Here is a 19,361-nt window from a genome sequence, read left to right as displayed (position 1 = left end):
CAAACAGCACTTTCGTGCGTTTTGCCAGCAGCTCTGCTGTTTATGAATTCAAGCCTATCAACTCCCGAGATTAGGCTGGTGTAACCGATGTGAAATGGCTAGCTAGTTAGCGGGGTGCGTGCTAATAGCGTTTCAAACGTCACTCGCTCTGAGACTTGGAGTAGTTGTTCCCCTTGCTCTGCATGGGTAACGCTGCTTCGAGGGTGGCTGTTGTCGATGTGTTCCTGGTTCGAGCCCAGGTAGGGGCGAGGAGAGGGACGGAAGCTATACTGTTACACTGGCAATACTAAAGTGCCTAGAAGAACATCCAATAGTCAAAGGTATATGAAATACAAATGGTATAGAGAGAAATAGTCCTATAATTCCTATAATAACTACAACCTAAAACTTCTTACCTGGGAATATTGAAGACTCATGTTAAAAGGAACCACCAGCTTTCATATGTTCTCATGTTCTGAGCAAGGAACTTAAACGTTAGCTTTCTTACATGGCACATATTGCACTTTTACTTTCTTCTCCTACACTTTGTTTTTGCATTATTTAAACCAAATTGAACATGTTTCATTATTTATTTGAGGCTAAATTGATTTTATTGATGTATTATATTAAGTTAAAATAAGTGTTCATTCAGTATTGTTGTAATTGTCATTATTACAAATAAATTGTAAAAAATCGGCTGATTAATCGGTATCGGCTTTTTTGGTCCTCCAATAATCGGTATCGGTATCGGCGTTGAAAAATCATAATCGGTCGACCTCTAGTCTGTGGAGAGAGAGTCTGTCAGTGTGTGTGTGTCTGTGAGGAGAGAGTCTGTCAGTGTGTGTGTGTGTGTCTGTGAGGAGAGAGTCTGTCAGTGTGTCTGTGTCCAACCTATCCTCACACCACCATCCACTCTGCATTTGGCTGACTCTCACAGCACCAATCCCCTGGCCTCTAGCCCACAGCAACGAGTTAGCAGTCCTACCAACCGACGGTCTACCAGAAACCATTATTCATCATTTATACAGATGAGTTTTTGAACAGCCTCTCTGCACTACCTAAATAAATAGTACGTGACCAGCATTACTAAACACGTAGCCTCATATCACCTTTCTTGAACGCAGCATCTATATCGCTCAGGACCACTGAATTAAGACATAACAACCCAAACAGCATGACTGAACCTGCAGTCTCACCCTATTGGAATGCAGCTCTCATTTCATAGGCCTACATATAGCACATGCTACACATCAACATACATTAGACACAATTCAAACGTCATGACGTAGACACAGTGCTTTTAGAGAATGTTTGACCAGTAAATTGGTCCAAGAGCTTTCTTGAACGCAGCTCTCATAGCAAACAGCTCATACCGTGTATTACCCTGAACCCACATGAGACAGAATGAAGATACTGTGTCAAACACACAACACAGACCTTCTTGGTGAATACATTTGAACCTACGGTGAATCTGGTCTTCCATCAATCCCCTTTTCCTTTCAGTTTCACCAGCTAAAAATCCCTCTCTGTTTGAATAATGTATTCCAATGGATTCACAGTCGATTTTATCCAAAAATTGAGAGGACAAATGCGAGATATAACTTCCCCAGGGATTGGAGTCAGCCGGGTCTCATAAATACTCAGTGCCCATGTGAAAAGCCCATTTGAGATTCAATATCGCGCCATTGGTGATTTGCATTTTCCACAAATGTGGCTAAAAGCGAAGTGGTAAAGAAACACATTGGTAATGGCCGGGGTGGCGAATGATGCCTGAACAGAAATGCAAGGACCCCAATCCCATACACTGATGGATACAGGCCGGCACAGAGGTCGTGATGCCATTTCAGCCCAGTGCCACTCCAGGACAAAGGCACAGGCTCGAGTATCCCCTCAGTCGTTCGACTAACCAATCAATCCACAGACAAAAGTCTACAGTATAGCGTCTTCTGCCCTGTAATTAGCATAACGTCTAAAGTGGAACACTTGGCAAGTCCTTCCACACTTTTACTCTACAGGTCAGCAGACAGTTCCTCCTCTGCTCCCTCCTTTCCTCTCTTCCTCATTTCCTCTCTTCCTCTCTACCTCATTTCCTCTCTATCTCATTTCCTCTGGTGAAACGGGGCGGGCTGCTGTAGCCAGAGCCAAATTCCCCTGTCAGTCAGTCTGTCTGGATTGCTGGTGTCTGCGATGGGTTGGGTTGGATGAGTGCACTGAGGCTGATCTGCCTCTATCTGCTTCTCCATTAGAGACATTTAAACAAAGGGCCCACGCCATGGGAAATTAACAGAGGGCTACGCCTCAAAAGGGGGAGGGGGGGGGGGACAATTGTTTTCGGCTGCCTCTCTCTGAGGGGTGTGACGAGCTGGAAGATGAAGTCTGGGAGCTAATGCAACGCCGGTTAGGAGACAATGTAACGGCTCTCGTTGGTGGATGGAGAGGAGGAACTAAATGCAGCGTGGTACGTATCCATAATAACTTTTAATGAGAATGAATACAAAATACAAAAAGAACAAGAGATTTAAAATGAAAACCGAAACAGTCCCGAATGGTGAAAACACTAAAATGTAAAACAACTACCCACAACCCATAGTGGGAAAACAGGCTACCTAAGTATGATTCTCAATCAGAGACAACGATCGACACCTGCCTCTGATTGAGAACCATACTAGGCCAAACACATAGAAATATAACGTATAGAACAAAACATAGAAAAACAACATAGAATGCCCACCCCAGCTCACGCCCTGACCAAACACAGAAATAGACACCCTAGACATAAAACATAGAAACATACAAAGCAAACTATGGTCAGAACGTGACAGACAAGCTGATTGGTCTGTTGAACGCTTCCTGTGCTGGGACATTGTCTTCAACTTCAAGAGATTGAGTGTGGCATTTGTGATATTGGAGGCAGCACTAAGCCAAAATGGATGTTCATTTGCTTAAAAACTTTTGAGTTGAACCCCCCCGCCCCCCAAAATAGTTGCTGTGACCTTCATCTCACAGTGCTGATGAAGTTTAAGGTTGACCATCCTCATCATTCTGCGCTAGTATTTCCTCTGCTGATGATGAGTGCTATCTCAGAGAGTGGCCTTTCCAGTTCCAGTGTGTTCATGTCAGAGAGTTCATGCGTACGGTTACTGCCTCTATCCACTCAGAGAAGGGTGTCTGCATCCGTGCCTGTGTGTGCATATCCTGCTTGCATACTGAGAGGGGCGACACGCTCTGGTCCCCATCTGCAGTGTGGAGATATGAGGCTAGACGAGGCTCTAATCGTCCCTCTGTCTCTCTGGTCTCGATCCAGGACCGTTGACAGCCTCCTCCTCCACGTCACCGGAGCATTGGGGACCCGGACACCAGTTGTTGAACTCATTCTCTAAACAAACAACTGCGCTGGGCTATCATCTCTGGCAAGCTCCAACTGCAACCACTTACTCTGTAGGCTCCTACAGTACAAATCCAACCCCATAAAACAAAAGGTACATTGTGAGTGGGCACGCACATCTGAGAACTCTTAGCCCCTCTCTTAGCTTAAGTATGCGATTTCTCTTTGTATTACCTCAGTTGTTACTGGGGTTTCAACAAGGAGGAGGGAAATCTTATTGGCAGTCCTCACAATTACTCCACCGTCCTCAACCACTAGAGTCAATCACATCATGAAACAGCGTAAACAGTTTCCCAGAGAGTAATAAAGTGCTTCAGCTCTGACAGTACTGGGTCAATACAATTGTCTTGGTGTTTGCTTGGCAGAGAGGGGCCCTGAAGGGTAAGTAAACAGAGTAAACAGAAGTACTGTATTAGTGGGGTAATTGGCAGACCTGGGTATGTGCGAACAGTGTGCGTGTGTGTGTGTGTCTGTGTGTGTGTGTGTGTGTGTGTGTGTGTGTGTGTGTGTGTGTGTGTGTGTGTGTGTGTGTGTGTGTGTGTGTGTGTGTGAGAGAGAGAGAGAGAAACTGTTAGTTGATGATAGTTAGAAGGTGTCGGGCTGGAAAGAGGAAACAGGGCTTGGCAGAGTCTCTACGCTCTGTACGTTCGCGCTGTACATTCACAAAAAGACACCAGTGGAGAGATCAAAGCAGCCCTCCACTTCAACAACACTCTAACCCCCACTTCAAAGCATCCAGCCTGGGATGGGATCAGCTCAGAGACGTCCCAGGTAAGGTCATGGTGGAAGGGGGGAAGATGGCAGCCCAGGAGGCCTCCCAAGATGGAGAAGGGGTGTAAGTGGAACATTATGGTAATAAAATCAAAGGAGAGGTTGAATGAGGAGTGACTGTGAACTCTGGATAATCTGCTTTAAAAGGTTTGGCTACAGAAATCTACACCACCATCTTGGGCAGCTGTGTTGAACTGAAGACACAGGGGAGAGTACGAATAGAAAGACAAGATCTATTTCCTCAGTCCTTTGGGTGCCTCCCAAATGGCATGCTATTCCCTTTATTGTGCACAACGTTTAACCAGGGCCCATTGAAGTTGTGTAGCCTACTTGAAAGGCAATAGGGTGCCATTTGGGATGCAGTCGTTGACACTAAGAAAACCAACGTTCCAAACTCAACATGACAGACTGAGGGTGTAGACCAGGGGTGTCAAAGTCAAATGGACGGAGGGCCAAATAAAAAATTTAGCTACAAGCCGAGGGCCGGACTGTTCGAATGTTCATTGAAAAATTTTTAAATGACGCATATAGTCTAGTGAACCTAATTGAACCTACTGAAAACCTAACAAATATATTCCAATATGATCAGATAAATAAAGCAATATTTTCTTATGGCTCTGTCAGTAATCTTTAATTTTCAACAGACACAAAAGACAAATTTCCTTTATATAAAAATCCCCATAACATGAACATTAAATGAAAGAAACCGGTATTCAAGGCACCATCAGTAGCCTATATTTTCTATTTTAGCAAAAGTGGGCTAAATTTACTTCAAAGAAAAAAACAATAATAGCAATTTTCTATCATCCACTCAACTGAAATATTTTTAAAATATAATTGGATTGAAATACATTAAAAAATAAAGTGCAAAAATCTATTAATCAAAAACAACACTTTGTTTAAGGAGAAGTAACATGCAGTGAAAACAAATATTAAACTTTAACTTTTAAACTTGAACTGAGTAAAAACTCTAAATATGTGATTGCACAGTAATGTTCACTTGTTTGAGGTTGAGGGTGATACTTGGTGGTGTCCCATCTTTTCCACAAGTTCATCAATGTTCGGGGTAAGGCTCTGAGCTGAGGAAATCCTCAGAATTGAGTGGAGGTGTTCAGCAGTAAGTCGACTTCTGTGTGATGTTTTGTTCAGGTTCATCAAAGAAAACAGTTGTTCACACAGGTATGTGCTGCCAAACATAGACAACGTTTGAGCAGCCTGGATGCGCAGCTGGGGCATTGTGTCGGGGAGGAAACGGGCGAACTCCGCAGCACCCACTGCCGCATATTTTGCCCTCAGTGCATCATTGCATTGGAGGTCAATCAACTCCATTTGGAGGTTTGGTGGTGAGCTTTCCACGTCAACAGCAAATGGGTTACCGAGCAGTTCCAACCTGCTTTTTTGTGCTTCAAAGTCAGCAAATCGGCGTCGAAAGTCAGCGGCAAGCATACCTATTTTATCAGCCAACTGTGCGCTCGGGAACGCACTGGTAGAGAGCTTCTCTTTCATGGTCTGGCAGCTGGGAAAGTGGCTCAAATTTTCTTTCCGCATCTGCGTCTCCCACAGAGTCAGTTTGGTTTTAAATGCCTTCACTGTACTGTACATATCAGAGATGACATGATCCCGACCCTGCAGCTGCAAGTTCATTGCATTCAGATGACTCGTAATGTCACACAGAAAAGCCATTTCACACAGAAACATTTCGTCTCGGAGTTGTGTTGTGTCTTTCCCTTTGCTGTCCAAGAACAGACAAATCTCCTCACGAAGCTCGAAACATCTTTGAAGCACCTTTCCCTGGCTTAGCCATCGCACCTCTGTGTGATAAGGCAAATCACCATGCTCCGTTTCTAACTCCGTCAGAAATGCCTTGAACTGGCGGTGATTCAAACCTTTGGCTCTGATAAAGTTAACTGTGCGCGTGATGATGCTCATTACATGCTCCATTTTCAAGGCTTTACCGCACAACGCTTCCTGGTGTATGATACAATGATAAGCTGTCAGCTCACCTGTCGCGTTTTCCTCTTGCATCTTTTCCCGTATCTTCGCCACCAGTCCGCTCCTGTGTCCACACATCGCAGGTGCTCCGTCGGTTGTCAAACCCACGAGTTTTTCCCAAGGCAGCTCCATCTCATTTACACATCTTGACACCTCTTCATACAAATCATGCCCCGTAGTTGTGCCATGCATAGGACGTAAAGCCAAAAACTCCTCTGTCACGCTTAGGCTGGAGTCCACTCCGCGGATGAAAATTGACAACTGGGCAATGTCAGAAATGTCGGTGCTCTCATCCACAGCCAAGGAATATGCAATGAAATCTTTTCCCTTTTTCACAAGCTGCTCTTTTAGATTGATGGACAACTGGTCTACTCTCTCGGCAATGGTGTTTCTGCTCAGACTCACATTTAAAAAGAGTTGCCTTTTTTCTGGGCAAACTTCGTCACAAACTTTAATCATGCAGTTTTTGATGAAATCCCCCTCCGTAAATGGCCGGGCTGATTTAGCGATCTCTTCTGCCAAAATAAAACTGGCCTTGACAGCAGCCTGGCCTTGTGATTTGGCTTTTTTGAACAGAGCCTGTCGAGATTTGAGGCCTCGGTTTAATTCCTCTGCCTTTTGTAGCCTTTGTTCCATGTCCATATTCTTGTTTTTGTCCGCGTGTTTCGTTTCATAATGTCGTCTCAGATTATACTCTTTCAGTACCGCCACACTTTCTCCACACAGAAGACACACAGGTTTTCCAGCTACCTCCGTGAACATATACTCCGACTCCCACCTTGTTTGAAACCCCCGGTTCTCAGTGTCCACCTTCCGTTTTGCCATTTTTGATGGGTATCTGAAAGTTAATTTTACTGTGATGCTGACGACTGCTGTGCCAATAAATATTGAAATGAAGCAGCCTACTGCTCGGTGCGTCACCGTTGCATTGTGGGAAATGTAGTATTGGTGCGTGTAAAAGATCTGCGGGCTGCCGGCTTGCTGCGGTCTGCGGGCCGGTTCTAATAATAAATCAAGATCATCCCAGGGGCCGTAAAAAACCTTCTCGCGGGCCGGATGTGGCCCGCGGGCCTTGACTCTGACATATGTGGTGTAGACCAAGACTCATTTGAGGCGGGAAAGTGACTGTCGCTTGTCTCTCTCGTCTCTGCAGCCTAAACCACCAGACAGCCTCCGCTCTAATCGCAAACATTTATTCAGATCAGAACGCCCCCGAGGAGTCTCACAGATATAAAAAGACTGGCAGAGAGGGAGAGAGAGAGAGAGAGAAAGGATGATTGATTCAGAGAGAGAATGAAAGAAAGACAGTGAGACTAACAGATTCAGAGAGAGATAAATCCCTTAAATTGAAATTTAATTGAGAGAGAGAGAGAGAGAGAGCGAAACAAACTAAGAGTGATTATTATTTTGTTTAGTCTTGCTATTAGAAATGAGCACCATGGCAACCGCAATTATAGAAGGACAATAACATAAGGAGAAAGTGTGGAGGACGAGTCACAGAACCCAAACTCATCAGAGCCAACGGGTGTTTCTCGATATGCGTACTACCACACTCCACACTCTCATGCTCCAACGACGTTCTCTTGAGTACGTTCTTGTGAGGACGAGAGTGTGGAGAATGCATAAACAAGGTAGATGTACAGTTGAAGTCGGAAGTTTACATACACCTTAGCCAAATACATTTAAATTCAGTTTTTCACAATTCCTGACATTTAATCAGAGTAAAACTTCCCTGTCTTAGGTCAGTTAGGATCACCACTTTATTTTAAGAATGTGAAATGTCATAATAATAGTAGAGAGATGAATGATTATTTCAGCTTTTATTTCTTTCATCACATTCCCAGTGGGTCAGAAGTTTACATACACACTAGTATTTGGTACTTGTGCACTTTTTATAGTGTTCAGCTTCGCTGGCGATGAGGGAGAACGCAAACAGCCAGATCTTACCTCGTGACTGTCATTACGTGTGTGTGTTTGCGTTCCCATGTAATTCACTTTCCTCTCAGCATTGCTGACCTTGGCTTGAAGGGAGGTCGATGAGAGTTGGGTAGAAGGGAGAGCAGTAGGCAGGTAAACACATTAAAGTGAATATACTAAATCTGGGTTGAATCAAAACAAGTCGGTCCGGCTGCCCATTAGGGCTGTAAAAGTTCACCAAACCCACGGTTCGGTGGTACGTATTGCGGTTTTGGGGTTACGGTTCGGTTCAGTACAGCAGGAAAATGAGACACCAACTATAATGTAGTTCATTTCTGTTTACTTAAGAAATACAAAGTGTTGATATTCCTGATTCCATATACAGTTGAAGTCGGAAGTTTACATACACCTTAGCCAAATACATTTAAACTCAGTTTTTCACAATTCCTGACATTTAATCCAAGTAAAAATTCCCTGTCTTAGGTCAGTTAGGGTCACCACTTTATTTTAAGAATGTGAAATGTCAGAATAATAGTAGAGAAATTGATTTATTTCAGCTTTTATTTCTTTCATCACATTCCCAATGGGTCAGAAGTTTACATACACTCAATTAGTATTTGGTAGCATTGCCTTTAAATTGTTTAACTTGGGTCAAACGTTTCGGGTAGCCTTCCACAAGCTTCCCACAATAAGTTGGTGAATTTTAGCCCATTCCTCCTGACAGAGCTGGTGTAACTGAGTCAGATTTGTAGGCCTCCTTGCTCGCATACGCTTTTTCAGTTCTGCCCACAAATTGTCTATAGTATTGAGGTCAGGGCTTTGTGATGGCCACTCCAATACCTTGACTTTGTTGTCCTTAAGCCATTTTGCCACAACTTTGGAAGTATGCTTGGGCTCATTGTCCATTTGGAAGACCCATTTGCGACCAAGCTTTAAATTCCTGACTGATGTCTTGGGATGTTGCTTCAAAATATCCACATAATTTTCCTACCTCATGATGCCATCTATTTTGTGAAGTGCACCAGTCCCTCCTGCAGTAAAGCACCCCCACAACATGATGCTGCCACCCCCGTGCTTCACGGTTGGGATGGTGTTCTTCGGCTAGCAAGCTTCCCCTTTTTCCTCCAAACATAACGATGGTCATTATGGCCAAACAGTTATATTTTTGTTTCATCAGACCAGAGTACATTTCTCCAAAAAGTATGATCTTTGTCCCCATGTGCAGCTGCAAACCGTAGTCTGGCTTTTTTATGGTGGTTTTGGAGCAGTGGCTTCTTCCTTGCTGAGCGGCCTTTCAGGTTATCTCGATATAAGACTTGTTTTACTGTGGATATAGATACTTTTGTACCTGTTTCCTCTAGCATCTTCACAAGATCCTTTGCTATTTCTTCGTGGCTATCTGGCTAGCTAGCGAACAGTTGTAGCTAGCCAGTTAGCGCTATTGACTTATTATGGGCTTGCGTTCTATGGTACGTAGGCAGGTGAACATATTAAAATTGACACAGCATGTATTTATTATCATTTCAACATAAAATACTCTAGTCAGGCAACATTTTACATGTGAATAAGCAGCATTTCACATTCGAGAAGTTCCCTCCGTGCTCCGTTTCGGCTACTTTGATTTGGACTCATACTACGACCCTCCCGTGCTCCAATTTGCATGCTCGGAGCACGGTAGTATGCATTTTGAGTAGTATGCACATTACTTGTGTTGATCTGTATTCATACTCAAATGCACTTGCATGAACAGAAGTACAGTTATAGGCAGGCACAGTGCATTAACGTCACATACAAAATAAACTTTACAGATGGTCCCATGTAATGCCAGGCCAGGCAGGGGTGGGGAACAGGCAGGCAGGCTATACCTCTCCCAGGCTCTACCTGCAAGGTCATCTGTAAACAAGCCCTCCAGCCATCTGCCCCCTCCATCTGTACCTCCCCCCACCACCCTCCAGCCAAACCAGACAGCCGTTATCCTGCTACCTGGGTCTGTGTCCAAAACTCCAGAATTGCAATTACAGTGCTACTCTCTACCATTTCAAGCTGTTGAGGTGGAGTCAGGCAGAAAATGACAAGGTGCGTTGCGAGAGAAACAACAGAGTTTGGAGTAGTTCTGTAATCACTTTACAGTAGACTGCATAATGGGACAACAACATGTACTCAACACTGAGACATATCCTTAGGGAGCAGACCATCAAAGTACTAATTACTGGTGCTTTAAGTGTTGTTTTGTAACCCCTGACTAAACACAGCACACTACAATCTACACTTTTTTTTTTTTAGCTGTCCCCATTGGAGAACCCTTTGAATATCCCTTTTTTGGTTCCAGGTAGAACCATTTCCAGAGTGGGTTCTACATGGAACCCAAATAAGTTCTACCTGGAACCAAAAAGGGTTCTCCTATGGGGAAAGACAAAGAACCCTTTTGGAACCCTTTTTTTCTAAGAGCGTACTACTACACCTTGGGCGTACAAATGTAGGATCTTAATTCGAGCCAGTTTGCTACAGCAGGAAAATAATCCTGCAGCAATGGGAAACATGAAAATAATTCTGTGGATTATAATTCATGAAAATGTTTGTAGGGATGGATACATTGTTCGTTATGGCAAATCAATTCTGAAATTTCTAAATTGAAACTACAAACTTCAGAAGCCTTTTGAAAACTAAAATACACTAGAAGTTTGCATTTCCTGCTTTGCAGGAAAATTCTGAGCAACAAAGGAGTGATTAAATTAAGATCCTACATCTGTATATCCATCCACCTGAGGGGGAAGTATGGTGAGTCCAGACACTTCACAGCTGTCAGCCAAAACTGTTAGTCTAAGTAGTGCACTATGAAGGGAATAGGGTGCCATTTGAGACAAGACACAAACTTGTTGATGAGAGGAGCTATTGCATTAGCATTCTTTACTAAACTGTTTAGGGATGCATTTGGAGTGTCTTGAAGGTTACGTCTCAGATTTCCCCTAGTGTCGCTACTCTTATCTGCTAATGAATTAACGGCTAGTCTGATAATAGGACGTAAACACATCATAGCCAACAGCCAAGGGGGTTGGATGTTAAAGAAGACACTTTACTTTGAATAGCAAGAGGGATCATCATCACATTCAAGGGAACACCCTGAATTCCAATATTCCATCTCAGAATTCCGATATTCTGCCTCAAAATTCCAATATTCCATTTTAGACACACATTTTTCCATAAGGGAGAATGGATTCGGAGAGCAATTTCCGAATTAGCAGCCTGGAGAGATCAGTCTCCGCAGGGATACAGTGGGTTTAGATAAGTGTATAATCCATAATCCTGTGATGAGGGAGTGGGAATCATAATCCCGTGATTGACTGGGTGGTTAACCCCCGCGTCGCCATCAATACAGTCTAACTGTCTAGGGTTAACCCTATATAGATAGACTCACACTAATCTGCCAGCATGGTGTTACGTCCAATACTAAGCCCGATACAACTGGAGTCCTTTGTTATAGAGAGAAGAGCTGCCTGTTGGCTGCAATCGACTCCCAGCAGATTCTGTACATTTCAGGTCTAATCTCATTATCTATACAATATGGATGTGTCAAAGTCTAATCATCCGTTAAACTGCTCAGTCAATCCATGTGGTATACAGATCAGTGGTTGGTATCATAAATCAACAAGTGGAACGTTTCAACAGATTAATCTAAGAAGAGGTGGATGGAGAGGAAAGGAGATGGAGAACATCATGACAAGGCTAGCAGAGGGTCACTGCATTTTTATTAGACTGGCTACGCAGCGATCCTGCTGCTGCTGCTACTTCGTGTGTGTGTGTGTGTGTGTGTGTGTGTGTGTGTGTGTGTGTGTGTGTGTGTGTGTGTGTGTGTGTGTGTGTGTGTGTGTGTGTGTGTGTGCACCGCAGACCAGGAGGAAAAGAGCCAAACAAGATACAGACTAATCGCAGAAAGTGTTCACAGCTAGCTCAACGTGACCTACTTTAGAAGGCTAGCGGTTCTTATCCACAGGAGGGAAAGTGCTCACCTGTTCTGAATACCTCTACTATATATATAACGGAATGCTATAGATTCTGGGGAGAAAAAACTATGCACACAGACAAGTTTAGGTGTTTGGGTACTCCATGAAGCCTCATGGTGTGAGAAATCGCTATTGAATTGCTGCATAACTTAAGTATGCGTTTTTACTTGACCTGTACTAATTGAATGTGACTCTCACCTCTTATCGTCTGTGACCACTAAAGGACCTGTATGATATTGTCTATGACTCGTACCTGTACTGTGCCTGAAAGTGGTCCTGGACGAAGCTGTGCCGCGTCCCAGGCTGGTGTGCTGCTGCTGGGCCGGAGACAGGGCTCTCCTCCCCTCCACCCAGTGGGCCCTTGAACAGAGTGAGAGAGAAAGCGTGAAAGTGTGAATGACCTCTATGTATACGTGCGTGGGTGTGTGTGTGTGAAAACGTTAACACTGAAGCTAGAGCTGAACACCAGCAGGGTAACAAGGTGTATCACCGCAGAGGTAAACAGGAGCGCTACAATAGGACAGGTGCTAAATGAGGTGCTAATGCACGTTAACACACTCTTGCACTTTTTATAGTGTTCAGCTTCGATGGCGATGAGAGAGAACGCAAACAGCCAGATCTTACCTCGTGACTGTCATTACGTGTGTGTGTTTGCGTTCGCATGTAATTCACTTTCCTCTCAGCATTGCTGACCTTGGCTTGGAGGGAGATCGATGAGAGTTGGGTAGAAGGGAGAGCAGTAGGCAGGTAAACACATTAAAGTGAATATACTAAATCTGGGTTGAATCAAAACAAGTCGGTCCGGCTGCCCATTAGGGCTGTAAAGGTTCACCAAACCCACGGTTCGGTGGTACGTATTGCGGTTTTGGGGTTACGGTTCGGTTCAGTTTCAGTACAGTGGGAAAATGAGACACCAACTATAATGTAGTTCATTTCTGTTTACTTAAGAAATACAAAGTGTTGATATTCCTGATTCCATATACAGTTGAAGTCGGAAGTTTACATACACCTTAGCCAAATATATTTAAACTCAGTTTTTCACAATTCCTGACATTTAATCCAAGTAAAAATTAGCTGTCTTGGGTCAGTTAGGATCACCACTTTATTTTAAGAATGTGAAATATCAGAATAATTGTAGAGAAATTGATTTATTTCAGCGTTTCTTTCTTTCATCACATCCCCATTTGGTCAGAAGTTTACATACACTCAATTAGTATTTGGTAGCATTGCCATTAAATTTTTTAGTTTGGGTCAAACGTTCTGCCCACAAATTTTCTATTGGTTTGAGGTCAGGGCTTTGTGATGGCCACTCCAATACCTTGACTTTGTTGTCCTTAAGCCATTTTGCCACAACTTTGGAAGTATGCTTGGAGTCATTGTCCATTTGGTAGACCCATTTGCAACCAAGCTTTAACTTCCTGACTTGAGATGTTGCTTCAATATATCCACAGAATTTCCCTACCTCATGATGCCATCTATTTTGTGAAGTGCACCAGCCCCTCCTGCAGCAAAGCACCCCCACAACATGATGCTGCCACCATCGTGCTTCACGGTTGGGATGGTGTTCTTTGGCTTGCAACCCTCCCCTTTAACCTCCAAACACAACGATGGTCATTATGGCCAAACAGTTCTATTTTTGTTTCATCAGACCAGAGGACATTTCTCCAAAAAGTACAATCTGTGTCCCCATGTGCAGTTCCAAACCGTAGTCTGGCTTTTTTATGCGGTTTTGGCTGATTACTTTTGATTTTCCCATGATGTCAAGCAAAGAGGCGCTGTGTTTGAAGGTAGGATATGAAATACATCAACAGGTACACCTCATATTGACTCAAATTATGTCAATTAGCCTATCAGAAGCTTCTAAAGCCATGACATATTTTTCTGGAATTTCCAAGCTGTTTAAGGGCACAATCAACTTAAACTTCTGACCCACTGGAATTGTGAAACAGTGAATTATAAGTGAAATAATCTGTCTGTAAACAATTGTTGGAAAAATTACGTGTCATGCACAAAGTAGATGTCCTAACCGACTGGCCAAAACTATAGTTTGTTAACAAGAAATTTGTGGAGTGGTTGAAAAATTAGTTTTAATGACTCCAACCTAAGTGTATGTAAACTTCCGACTTCAACTGTATATATTTGTATCTATTCATTCGGTGTCACAGTGTGGACCGAACCGAGGTCCCTGTACTGAACCACAGACAGTGAGAGGCTAACAGTTAGAGAAGAAAACTAAAGGATGAATGAATGGAGGTTTGAGATGTGAGATGTGATACAGTAAATAGAGGTTTGCATGAGCCACTGAAGGAACGTCTAGAACCCTGACAATTCCAAATCTCTCTCCAACAGTAGATATATTACAGCTAAAAACTGTGTTATTACCCAGATAGACAGGTAAACAGGTAAATAAACATATTGATCATATAAGCATAAAGTATAGAGCAGCCAAGCCCACCAACCACAGGCCTGAACTGAACCCTTAAGTCTCTTAATTAATAGAGGGAACCAGGCTGTGGCACGGACGGACCTGAAATCAATACGGAAATCAGTCACAAACCGCTGCTGTATGAATTGACGGCTTTCACAGAGAAAAAAAATGGGCATTTTGGCATAACGTATCATCAACCTGCGGGATATATTTCCTTTTTACCACAGCCAGTCATCATCTTCCGGCTTTTTTACAAAATCATTCCCAGGAATCATAAGATTGATTATTTTCGCTCGCGGGGAACGAATGGGTCTTTGAAGCGACGTTTTCCACACGCGGGCACACACACTGCCACCATATATGACGGATAAGTGGAGTTAACAGGCATTTGTTTATTTTCCAGACACTTATGTGACTGAGTGGCATGACAGTAGTGTGTCAGTCTAAATGACACAATAGAAGAAAACATAGTTTTTTGGTGGGGGGGGGGGGGGGGGGGTCTTTCAACAGGCTGATTTGAAGAGTTCCGCCTCTACTTTTGTATACTTTTTAGCCTGTAGTTTTGAAAGTAGCGCTCATGAGCCAAAAGTGGTTCCCGAAAATCTGCTGTGAACGCATCTTGATAGCTGTCACTCAAATGGCGAAGCTCATTGGCTGGAACTCGAATTGGGGGCCGGCCCATGTGTTAGAAAACGTAGGGAAAATGGCGCTGCACAGTTGCTTTCAAATTATGGATTTTGTGGATAATTGAGGTAAGAAAGTAATTCTGCTCATAGATTATGCATGTATGAACTACACATTGACACATCCGGCCCAAAGTGGGAGGTTTAAAAAATACTTTCTTCGTCGCCAAAGTTCCGGAGCATGTCTAACCATAGTTCAGGTTTACCTGACGGGGTGAGAGAAACTACATTCACCCACAACTATAATTTATTAAAGTGCTTTGGTAGCTGGTGTTTTGAGCTCTGTTCAGTGGACAGCGAAATCAAACGAAGGAGAGAGCGAATTACTGTGAATCACAAAATTTCCTGAACAGTGCCTCCTTGATGTAATCAAAGAGCAGCACACTGAGATATTTTCCACAAGAGCTTCTACACTCTACACTTATGTTTTGGAGTGCCTTTAAAAAGACAGTCTTAGTCATCATAACCATACTAATCACTTCCTGCTAAGCTGAAGGAGACAGATCCACTGAATAACGGAGCTCATTGAGTTACATGCTTCCATACTGGATATTCATTGATACTCTCAGCCAATGAAAATGATCAAATAGACATCAATCAAATGTTTTTGAGGCATATATTATTTGGGACACGGGGAAATGTGTGTTGTGTGATGACTTTCAGCCCATTTAGCGTACTGGCTCGATTAAATGATTATTGTTGTCTTGTTTGGAGTGTTGTATGAAGCTACATACTTCCATACTATTACTCTTTCTGTGAATAGCCTATGAGAGAGGCCTTCAATTAGTTGCTATGCAGAGTCAAATAGTGAAGTAGCCTCAGCAAACAAAGGGGTCACAGTGACATATCTAAGCTTTTATGGGGTTACAACTGATTCAATTGCTATTTAACTCATTCAGTTGAAACCTTGTAGAGAATCATTTGAGAGCTTTTGGGCCATGGGGCCAAAGTAGTGTGTAACCCCATGATACATTACATAGTATAGGTAAGCCTATACTGGCTGGTCATGGGGCCAAAGTAGTGTGTAACCCCATGATACATTACATAGTATAGGTAAGCCTATACTGGCTGCTGTGAGAACAGTACAGTTGACGGTAATTAAAAATCGAGCAATGTGTGAATAAGCCGCTATTTGAGTGTCTCTGCCCCTAATCATCACTTTAGTAGCTGTTTCCGACCTGGATGGTAATGGACAGTTTAGATACCTTGCGTGAGGTAGTGAGATTGAAAATTCATTCATTGTCACCTGGGGACCAGAGCTAAGCGTCGGAGGCGATTTTGAAGTCGACATCAATTTCCGTTTTGGGGTGAAAGTTCCGCCCTGAAGTTTGTGCCTGTCTAAAAACCATGTTGTGATATTGCATCAAAAAGTGTATCAATAAAACATAAGTACTGTACAACCAAGATCGACAACATAACCCTGGAGAACATCTGTCAGCTTTGTTTCATCAACATCTGTGATGTAATTAATTATTTGACACACTTCTTTGTCAACATCAAAAGGCCAAACTGCTATTTATACCTCTCCTCCCCTCTTCACATCCTAAATGTGTCACCATGTTCTTAAAAAAAGGTAAGAAATTTCAATATGCTTCCTGTGAAGAAGATGTGTGTGGTACACTTTCCTAGTCTCCCCAAAGGCAGGACAATCTCATCGAGCCACTAGAAATACTCTCTTCAGAAGAGCACTCACCTACTTTAGGAATAGCAGCAGTAGAGTGTGTGATACATCTAAGTGTTAGTAAGAAACTATTGTCGTCTGAAAGTGTGTGATACATCTAAGTGTTAGTAAGAAACTATAGTTGTCTGAAATGTGTGAAGCATCTAAGTGTTAGTAAGAAACTATAGTAGTCTGAAAGTGTGTGATACATCTAAGTGTTAGTAAGAAACTATAGTAGCCTGAAAGTGTGTGATGCGTCTAAGTGTTAGTAAGAAACTATAGTCGTCTGAACGTGTGTGATACATCTAAGTGTTAGTAAGAAACTATAGTAGTCTGAAAGTGTGTGATACATCTAAGTGTTAGTAAGAAACTATATTAGTCTGAAAGTGTGTGACACATCTAAGTGTTAGTAAGAAACTATAGTAGTCTGAAAGTGTGTGAGGCATCTACAGTAAGTTTTAGTAAGAAACTATAGTAGTCTGAAAGTGTGTGATACATCTAAGTGTTAGTAAGAAACTATATTAGTCTGAAAGTGTGTGAGCCATCTAAGTGTTAGTAAGAAACTATAGTAGTCTGAAAGTGTGTGAGGAATCTAAGTGTTAGTAAGAAACTATAGTAGTCTGAAAGTGTGTGATACATCTAAGTGTTAGTAAGAAACTATAGTAGTCTGAAAGTGTGTGAGGCATCTAAGTGTTAGTAAGAAACTATAGTAGTCTGAAAGTGTGTGAGGCATCTAAGTGTTAGTAAGAAACTATAGTAGTCTGAAAGTGTGTGAGGCATCTAAGTGTTAGTAAGAAACTATAGTAGTCTGAAAGTGTGTGACACATCTAAGTGTTAGTAAGAAACTATAGTAGTCTGAAAGTGTGTGAGGCATCTACAGTAAGTTTTAGTAAGAAACTATAGTAGTCTGAAAGTGTGTGATACATCTAAGTGTTAGTAAGAAACTATATTAGTCTGAAAGTGTGTGAGCCATCTAAGTGTTAGTAAGAAACTATAGTAGTCTGAAAGTGTGTGAGGAATCTAAGTGTTAGTAAGAAACTATAGTAGTCTGAAAGTGTGTGATACATCTAAGTGTTAGTAAGAAACTATAGTAGTCTGAAAGTGTGTGAGGCATCTAAGTGTTAGTAAGAAACTATAGTAGTCTGAAAGTGTGTGATACATCTAAGTGTTAGTAAGAAACTATAGTAGTCTGAAAGTGTGTGAGGCATCTATGTGTTAGTAAGAAACTATAGTAGTCTGAAAGTGTGTGAGGCATCTAAGTGTTAGTAAGAAACTATAGTTGTCTGAAATGTGTGAAACATCTAAGTGTTAGTAAGAAACTATAGTAGTCTGAAAGTGTGTGAGGCATCTAAGTGTTAGTAAGAAACTATAGTAGTCTGAAAGTGTGTGAGGCATCTATGTGTTAGTAAGAAACTATAGTAGTCTGAAAGTGTGTGAGGCATCTAAGTGTTAGTAAGAAACTATAGTAGTCTGAAGTGTGTGATACATCTAAGTGTTAGTAAGAAACTATAGTAGTCTGAAAGTGTGTGATACATCTAAGTGTTAGTAAGAAACTATAGTTGTCTGAAGTGTGTGATACATCTAAGTGTTAGTAAGAAACTATAGTAGTCTGAAAGTGTGTGATACATCTACAGTGTTTATGAGGACGTGTTAAAGAGTCTTAATAGGTTTGAGTCAGACTCATGATGGCCATGCTTTCTTCTGACAAACTACATTAGAACAACATTTAGCAAAAGCTAAGGACGAGGGTACACTAATTAGAAATAGGCGTACGCGTTATTACATTAAGAAAGTGAGGAGCAAAACCATGACAACATTTTACAACAACCATTAAAAATAGTTGGATAATAGCCTCTATAATAGCTTGTCATCCAATGTAAAAAAAAAAAAAAAAAGCACACAAAAAACATTATGATGCACAGCAAACTCTAAACTAGCTAGTAATAATACTGTTTTGTCTCTTATAAGTATTTTCAACCAAGAAGCTATTCCGCTGATAACGATGAGCCAAATGAACAAGATGTCTCTTTCAAGCCGTCGAATCCCCAAAGCAATTTTTTCTGTCGCTAACACAATTAAAGATTAAATACAGACATGGATGGCCTGAGACGTGCTGGGGAATAATGGTTTATTGGAGCTATTAGTGCGCTCGTGAGAGAGAGCGAGCTAGAAAGAGAGCGAGAGAGAGAGAAAGCACTAGAAAATATTACATATAGGGATTCTGCAAATCCTACAACACAGTGCAGAAGTTGCACCATTAGAGAGGTGAATTTGAGTCTCTTGGTTTTGTCTCGTTAGCAGAGTTGTGTACCCGATAAGGTTGGAAGCTGACACAGATATGTACAGCGCTGCTGGTCAGCTAACTCAAATGTGACCTTCCTTTCAGTCAAAATGTGGACAAAAACACAGGATATGCTAAAGGTACAGTCCTTCAGGTCAGCTAACTCAAATGTGACCTTCCTTTCTTTCAAAATGTGAACAAAAACACAGGATGTGCTATTAGCTGATAGTAAACGAGACCAATACCTTGAGTAGATGGAAGAAT

General features: G+C 42.2%; 1 protein-coding gene across 2 annotated transcripts in view; it reads right to left on the bottom strand.

Moving 5' to 3' along the window:
- The window catches only part of LOC129839744 (ubiquitin carboxyl-terminal hydrolase 43-like), a 131,241-nt gene that overhangs the window by 71,861 nt on the left and 40,019 nt on the right, over positions 1-19,361 (bottom strand). For both annotated transcript variants that reach the window (XM_055907353.1, XM_055907354.1), the window contains exon 3: positions 12,299-12,405. In XM_055907353.1, coding sequence (XP_055763328.1) covers positions 12,299-12,405 — 107 coding nt within the window. The remainder of the gene's footprint in view (positions 1-12,298; positions 12,406-19,361) is intronic.

The sequence above is a fragment of the Salvelinus fontinalis genome, chromosome 40 (genome assembly GCF_029448725.1).
Source record: "Salvelinus fontinalis isolate EN_2023a chromosome 40, ASM2944872v1, whole genome shotgun sequence".
In the NCBI taxonomy this organism is placed as follows: Eukaryota; Metazoa; Chordata; class Actinopteri; order Salmoniformes; family Salmonidae; genus Salvelinus; species Salvelinus fontinalis.
This window is presented reverse-complemented; position numbering and strand designations above follow the sequence as displayed.